The following is an 8305-nucleotide window of genomic DNA, read 5'->3' on the forward strand; positions in this document are numbered from 1 at the left end:
ACTTACTGGCTAGTTTCTCCAACTCGCTGCCAAAGAAGAGCGAGCCGTGAAATGGCAATTTGGTGATATTAGCCTTGGAGGTTGCATCGGCCAGCCTTGGAGGATGCATCGGCCAACCAATTCCTCAGCCATAACTGGCGCCACAAATCGAAGCCACCCCTCTGGCTGAAGTGCGGACCAAATCACAACCTCCATCAGCCAAAAAGGCAGCAGCCAGTTCCATAACTGACCTGGAATTTACCTCAGAGTCATCTCTCCTGGGAGAGAAGCAAACAAGAGCGAGCCACCACGGAACAACAAGAAGCGATCTGCAAGGACATTGCCACAGCTTCAAATGCCTCAATCTTTCTATCATGAGTATCCTTTAAGGATGCTCCTCCTTCTACGGGAATAGTGGTCTCCTTGGAGACTGCACATATTAGTGCATCTACCTTCAGAAAACGTAAGCGCTCTCTCATCACCAGGTCCAGAGAGTATAGGCCTTCCAAAATCCAACCCCCTTTGAAATTAGCCACTGGGGCACCCCACACAAGATCAATCAATTATTGAATCGCTTCCATCACAGGAAAAAAACAAGAGGCTTTATGCAAGGAAAACAAAATAGGATTTTTCTTTGGCTCAGAAACAGGATCAGCCCCAGGAACTCCAAGCTTAGTCGCAGTCTGGGAAATCAAGGCTGGCAGTTCACCTCTGTGAAAGAACCACAACATAGTTCTATATGGTTCCAATCCAGGGGGGGGGGGGGGGGGAGATTTCCCCATCCTCCAGAGAGGCAGGATCAGCATCATCATCCGTGGCATCCAAATCGCCAGCCAGAGGACCTGCTGTCGCTCGGGGGTTACTCTGGCGTGGAGCCCACCTGTACCTCTGCACTAGGAGCATGGGACAGAACAGAGGACTGGGACAGAGCAAAGGACTGCGCCTGAAGAAAAGATTGCAACCCCTGGAAAAATTCTACCCACAAAAAAGTAAAAACATCCAGACCAGGAGGTACCTGAGGAGTACATACTGAGCTACCATCCCCTGCTGAGGAGCCAGTTAGGGGAGTTCAAAATTCAGGTGCCCCACTTGAGACATCTTTACCCAGACCCATCTCCGGCTGGGAAGAACCAGGCTTAGCGAAATCAGAGAAAGACAAGTCACTCTGAGCCTCCAAACAGCACTGGCACTCCTGGCTGAGATGCCCAAATGTGACAAGCAGTTCAAAGAGAGGGGCTTAGGCTTTAGGCACAGGTACCATAAAGGCCAACAAGGTGCTGAGTGGCGGCCAGAGGTGTGCATCCAGCTTTTTTTTTTTTTTTTTAAATAGGCGCTTAATCAGGTGCCCAAAAAGATACGTGTCCAATAGTTATGTGCACCCACCTAGGCGCTCAACTTGGCGCCCAAAAGGTTATGCATCCAATATTTATGCGCACACACCTAGGCGGTCATCCAGGTGGCCAACAGGAAAGTGCACAGTGCTAGAAGTGTGCTGATGTAAGCACATGGCCACTAGGCAGCACTTAATGTGGGCGTTCAAAGGTAAGGCATAACCGTGCGCCCACAAACTGGACACACAGCGAGATGCACATGCCGAACCAAAAAGCCTGTAGAGGGCAGCCTAATAAAGCGCGTGAAAAGCCATTGCAGCCTAGCATACAGTGAGCAGCCAAAGCCTAGGAGTGGCGCCTAGCCTAGATTGGCTGCTCAACCCGCCAAGCTGCCCATGTCCCTTGACCTCCCATAGAGCGGGATGAAAGTCTGAATGGCACGCCAAGCTCAGAGACTGGAGGAAACCCTGAAAGTAAAACTTCCCGCTAAGTCTCTGTGGACTTTTTTTTTTTTTTTAACTCACCAGAACTCAGCCTTACCTGGCTGAGCACAGAGATGGTCTCTGGCTGTGGGGGGAGAGGGCAATTGCCGTCACCGCCACGTTCAGCACTCACTGCCTCAGCTGCTCAAACAGCTATGCCCACACCAGAAAACCAGCTACCGGGCCAAGGCACACCTCCGAGGGACCACGGAAATCACCTCAGGAAATCTCAACTGGGGGAGGGACCATTTGGTATCCCCGCAGGAGAGCAGGGCAGTCATTTTCTTCCTTAATTCTCTTTCTTAAAACTGAAGCAATCCCATAGGGAAATGCATGTCTACCATCTGCTGGAGACAGAGAATACTGACGGGCTGAGGTCACTGCAAGGTTATATGTACTGTGACATCAGCTTGCTCCGTCTCCATCTGCTGGAAGGAGGGCATAACCCACTTGTTCTGGATTCATCTGAGGGGACACTAAGAATTTTTTTATTTTTAGCTTCTCTGCCTTTATCTTTAGTTTTTGCTTTTCTGAATTTTAAGCACCAGGTAACCTGGCTCCTGGGATTTTTCCAGCTCTGAGTAAAAATGCAAGAAATAGAGCCTTTGGTTTCTTAAAAATCTATATAAAGAAAAACAGGAAGTGGAGTTGGCAGAACTCCATCGCATCAATTAGCCTTCCAAGGCAGTACACAAAACTCCCTTTGATCCCTCTCTCCCCAAACAAATGTTAGAGAAAATGTTTAAAGCTCAAAACTCACCTTATAACCAAAAAACATTGGCCCCTATTCAAGACTTTCAATTAAAGTGCCATCTTTGACAAAGAGGTGAACAACTATGTGGCCATCCACCTCTTGTTAGTTCTCTCTTTGCTCAATTTTCCTCTTTTTTTTTTTTTTGCCCAGGTTTTCAGATCTTCACCATTCCTTAATGTGGCTTTTCACTTCCAATCCAGGGACATAGAACAGGAAATTGAGCAACCAGAACAGCTATTTTGAACTCCATAAGGTGTTTTTAATGCCCACAACATTCTAAGTCTTACTGCAATCCCCAAAAGAAGATAGATACTAATGATTAGAGCACTATATTATCTACCAGTAGAATTTCTTGGGAGCAAACTCAAATTCCTTCTAACACAAGAACTTGGACAAGTCACCACCCCATTTTTGCCTCAGTTTACCAAAATGGTGTATTACCCCTTCAGAAGCTTTTATGCAAACCAAGTGCCAGAAATAGGATGACAGGCCATTCATCCTAGGGATGGTTTTATTTTGATTTATAAAGTACTAACCCATAAAACAAATTCAAAACTTGTTTAGAATTAAATTGGTACATATATTTATATACCTTAACTACATCTGTTTCCCCAGTCATTTTATTTATTTACATTTATATACCACAGGTAGGTGATACAAAAAGTGGCTGAATTAACAGGTTTGAAACATTCAAGCAACAGCACCAGTCATCAAGGCTTCAACCCTAGTAAGCCTCTGACGGAGCCAGGGAAAGCACTACAGTGCATGAATGTAACTTGCTTGAAGCTACCAAAGAGAATGCATAAGATAAATTGAAATAAATCCTTAGATTTCCAGGTGTACATAATATACATCAAAGCGTACATATCTAAAAACTGCAAAAACAATTTAAAAATAATCCAAAACATTGTCTCAACAAACATATGCTGAATGGTAATAAAATCGAATACTCTTCACTGTTTCATTACAATGGAAATATAAAAATATCTTCTTTAGGGTAAGAGCTATTGTTATGAAAATATTATATCAAACAAGTACATCCTTGTAAAACAGTATTTACAAATTGAGTAAATACTACCGTTTAACATAAACAAAAACTGCCCCAGCACCTCATGCCGGGATAAGTTTATGTTTTGTGTCTAAACTCATCAGTTAATACTTTATAACACTACCAGGCAGCAAAATCGTGTATTTTGGGTTCGACTCCCATGGTACTAACCTAAATTTGCACAAATGAGATATTTTCTTTTGTAATAATGAAAAAGTATGGATATATTACTTTATGATAAAGTTTTTCGCACAAAGGTATAGATGTTTCTTAATTAAACAGTAGAAAAGACAAAACACCACACTACGTTATTGTGAAACAGGAAATAGTTATTTTCCTAAAATTTTACATAATCGTGTTTCCCCTTCCTTCCAACCAGCTGGTTTCTTCCAAAAACACATCCCCAGTCTGAAACCAGAATATGTTAAGAAATCTCTTTGTTTTGATGCCCTTTCCCTAATTTTTTTTATACACACCAGCTTCCCTCTTCAGTTGCTAAATTGTATCGCCATATCATTAAATTTTGATACAAATAATGGTTACTCGGTTATCTGCTACCCTAATGCGAAAGTACAGAAATAAAAATCTAGAGCGGAAAAATGTAATTTAATTTCAGTTTTACAACAAAGTGCTCACCTCATTCGGTCACTCCAGTCGCGCAAACCGCTTCATACAGTAAAAAAAAAAAAAAAAAAGAAAGAAAGAAAGAAAACCGCCACACGCCTTCCCTTGCACCAAGGCTCGAAGAAAGCCCACTCTCGCCAGTAATCTTTTCTGGTAAGATTCATACATAAACTCGGGGGAAAAATTATATTTTTGGTCAAAATGAATTCATAAATTGTCCTGCTCGGTCGCTACCCTTCGCCATTTTGGTTTCCCGCGGCGCGCGCAGTGCATTGTGGGACATAGAAGGCGCAAGCGAAATCTGCCTGCTCGCGCGCCGCCGCGGTTCCCCCGAGAAGGGGGGGTGGGGCAGGAGGTAGGATGTTAGGGATCGGGAGAGAACAAGGCTTAGCACAGGCGACCCCCCCAGGGTGAGCTGGGGAAGGTGGTACAGGAAGAGGCCTATCGCCCTCCCTTGCTGACCTGTGTACTGCTTTGGAACAGTACTGTAATACAGGAAGAGAGGGTTAGCATACCCATGCTTTTAAGCATCATGGGCGCCGCCAACTTTTGAACGTTAGCTTTGGAGAGAAAACAAAATATCTGTAATAGCTATTTTCCATAAGAATTTTTTTTCATTGAACACTTTTGGAAATACTTGTAATATTTTGGAGTAGTATATCGAATTCCATCTGTCACTTCTCACTTTTCCGAGTTGCTTTAGTCCATGATTACTATTATTTTACATAGTACTGATAATGCATGCAGCTCTGTATAATGTAAACACAGAAGATGACTCGGTATTGGTGTACAATACAATTGTAAACTGGAATCTGTGCTCACTATGAAATGTCAAGCTTCCCCACTGTATTTGTGTATGCCACAATTAGAACGTAATGAAATAAGATTTGGCGTTTCAATTAGAGCAGAGTACAAGACACCCCCAAAATATCAGAGGCAGCCTTAGGGGGTGGCAAATCAGGTCACTAACCAAGGCACCCCAATTTAAGGAGGCTATAAAATCTTGCAGCACATATTAGGGTAGATTTTCAAAGGCCCACAGGGTTTACACGCGCGGCCGGGCCTTGAGCATGCCGAGTGAATTTTCGAAGGGGTCCAGTCGCGCACGTAAACCCCGGTACGCACATAAGTGCCGGTCCTCTTCAAAGGGGCAGGCCGGACAGCGCCATTGATCGCTGTCCCAAAGACTTGCGCACCAGCAGCTGGCTGGCGTGCGCAACATCAGCTTGGGAGCGGAAGTAAGTTGCAAAACAAAAAAAATAGGGTTTAGGGGGTGGGGAGGAGAGGGGAAGAAGGAGGAAATTTAGGTAACGGAGTAGGGAAGTTCCCTCCCAGTCCGCTCCTTAATTGGAGCGGACTGGGAGGAAACTAGGGAAGGCCCAAATGCGCAGAAATTGCAAAAGTCTCCCCCCCCCCCCCCCCCCGCACGCATCACCCACAGCACGCGCATGTTAGAAAATTGGCACGTCCATGTGTGCACATTGGGAAATGTGCACACATGGATGCATGCGCGCATGTTCGAAAATCTACCTCTTATTTTGTAGTGAACATTTTTGCAAGGAATGGGTTCTGTTTGTATTTTTAACCCATTACATATCTAATTCCCCCAAAAATATAAAAAAAGATGCATGGTAGAACTTTCATTGCAATTTCATGGATAGGACAAATTGAAATTGGAAATGTCTCAACTTGCTTTTAAGTCATCAAAATAAGCCCCTAAGGCAGGGCTTCCCAAACTTGTCCTGGGGACCCTACAGCCAGTCAGGTTTTTAAGATATCCACAATGAATATGCATGAGATAAATTTGCATATCATGGAGACTCCATATATGCAAATTTGTCTCATGAATATACATTGTGATTATCCTTAAAACCCAACTAGCTGTGGGGTGCCCAGGGACAGGATTGGGAAACCCTGCCCTTAGGCGACCCAAATTACTTTTTTACTTAGGGCACCAACAACTCTAAAGCCATCAGTGGAAACATCTTCAATAAAAAAAAAATGAAAATGCAAACAAAAGTTTGAATTAGCATAAATTGCAAACTTGTGAGCAGTACTGCCAACAGAGCTGGATTTACAATTTTGGCGCCCATAGGCAGAGTGCCATAGCAGCAGCACCCCTTTGAAGCTGTGCTAGCACTTGGCCCTAAAACAAGGCTTCAGAGGGAGTTATGTATCCAATATATTTGTGTACATTTTGCTGTGTAAAAATTAGAATTAAATGTGAAATAAGCCTTCTATATTTATATATAAAATACAATTGTGATAGTACACTCTCAATCAAGATAAAATATAGGTGATATTATGTTGCAACACTTCTTTAGTACTCCATTTGTACCTGCCTACTGTGTTATCACAGGTCTTACTTGAACTGTGGTCTCTGTCTCTCCACCACTTTTCTGTCTGCCCAGGCATACTTGTATCCTGTCACTGTTTTGGCTCATTTTTGGCTCCTACCATATTCACTAGAAATCTGTTCCAGGTACCCATTGCCCTCTCAGTGCCAAAGTATTTTCTCAAATTCTTTGTGAGCTTCCCTCTCTTCAGTTTCATATGATGATTGATCTCATGCCCCTGAGCTTTTCATTCTTTGGAGAATGTTTCCTTCTGGTACTATATCAAATATTTAATGCTACTACAGTTCTTTCTTCACTACTCTACCTCTACAAACAAAACTGAATTTGTTTACATTGTGTACAGTTAAACAAGTATCACAGTGTTTCAATCAGTACTTGATTTCTTTCTTTCAAACTTAATTCATATTGTAATTATCTTGCATCACTCAGTTGTAAATATTCTGTACTCATAATTTAAATATAGTGTGACTTGTTCAAGTAAATTATTTACAATATCTGAACTAACTGGGGATTGGGTCTATTTTAATAATTAATAGTTCCAATAATTTAACACATGAAAGGAAGCACATAGACAAGTTAACACAGGAAGACACCTGCTTTACTTTTTCCATATAGTTTAATATGCATTGTTAAATCTTCCTAGTCAAGACATTTTTTTCATACAGTAAACCACGATCACAATGACTATTTAAGCACAATTTTTTTTTTCAATTTATAGTGGGAAACATCTTTGGCTGAAAAGTCACGCCTCTTTCTTATAGCAGGACTTGTGTTGGATTGTATTCCTCTTGGTTTTGTTTTTTTTAACCAAATTAAAGCCATTTTAAATACTGAAAACAAATCTTCCACATGTGAAGGTCCATATCCTTCAATTTCTTCATTTCTAATTCTTCCCCTTCTGGCTCTTCCATTTTCCATATCCTAAACTAGTGACCCAATTTCAACATTATTTCTTTGCCACTCTCAAGCAATGGAAACATCCTTGAATATGGTTCAGAAAAGCCATTAACTCAGGAACATCCATTTCTTATTATGGGCTTCATTTCCTTTCTTGTCTTCTATACATAGTCAGATCTTCCTCTTGTGTTTTTGAGGTTTACTTCTGTAACTGAATTCCATGTTTCAGCTACCATATAGCAGTGTCTTTCAAATTTTGGGGGAGGCTAAATCAATCTTCATTTTCATCCTCAAGAAATAAGCACTGAAGGACCGGTTTTCATTACATTTTTTACAATTTTCCAATACCTCCCTAGTCCATGAATTTCAATAGTGATGTAACATATGATGAAATAAACCACCTATTCTATTCTTGCATTTACATACCACCTTTCTTCAATACTAGACCAAAGTAGTTCACAGCAGATACAAAATATATAGTTTCATATACAATAAAATCAACAAAAAAATTAGAATACAGAAAAAAATTACAAAAACATAATATATCAAAGCATCAAAATGAAAGCATCCTGCATAAATGACTTTGTAATTAATGTAATTAAATGTAATTAAAAAAATAAAGTTCTCATCTACAGTATTCAATGACTCACAGGATGGATGAGGAGCACTATCCAATGAAATCAAGATTTTGTTTCAATTTTTCCTGGTTTTTTTTTTTAAGTAGGAGGCTTAATTCTCCTGCTTTGGCAATGGTCCTAATAGAGGAACATAGTGCATGATGGCAGATATGAGTGAACGGACCTATGCAATATGCCCAACTGAGATTTGTTTTC

General features: G+C 41.4%; 1 protein-coding gene across 7 annotated transcripts in view; it reads right to left on the reverse strand.

Annotated features, from left to right (window-relative positions):
* Nucleotides 1–4518, reverse strand: part of MTF2 (metal response element binding transcription factor 2) — a 144908-nt gene extending 140390 nt beyond the window's left edge. For 2 of the 7 annotated variants that reach the window (XM_029618303.1, XM_029618302.1), the window contains exon 1: nt 4231–4514. In XM_029618303.1, coding sequence (XP_029474163.1) covers nt 4231–4235 — 5 coding nt within the window. In that variant the 5' untranslated portion in view covers nt 4236–4514. Of the gene's footprint in view, nt 1–4230 lie in introns of all 7 variants that reach the window. The other 5 variants (XM_029618300.1, XM_029618298.1, XR_003858958.1 and 2 more) reach the window with 4 other exon arrangements.
* Nucleotides 4519–8305: the final 3787 nt, after the last annotated feature.

The sequence above is a fragment of the Rhinatrema bivittatum genome, chromosome 10 (assembly GCF_901001135.1).
Source record: "Rhinatrema bivittatum chromosome 10, aRhiBiv1.1, whole genome shotgun sequence".
Classification (NCBI taxonomy): Eukaryota; Metazoa; Chordata; class Amphibia; order Gymnophiona; family Rhinatrematidae; genus Rhinatrema; species Rhinatrema bivittatum.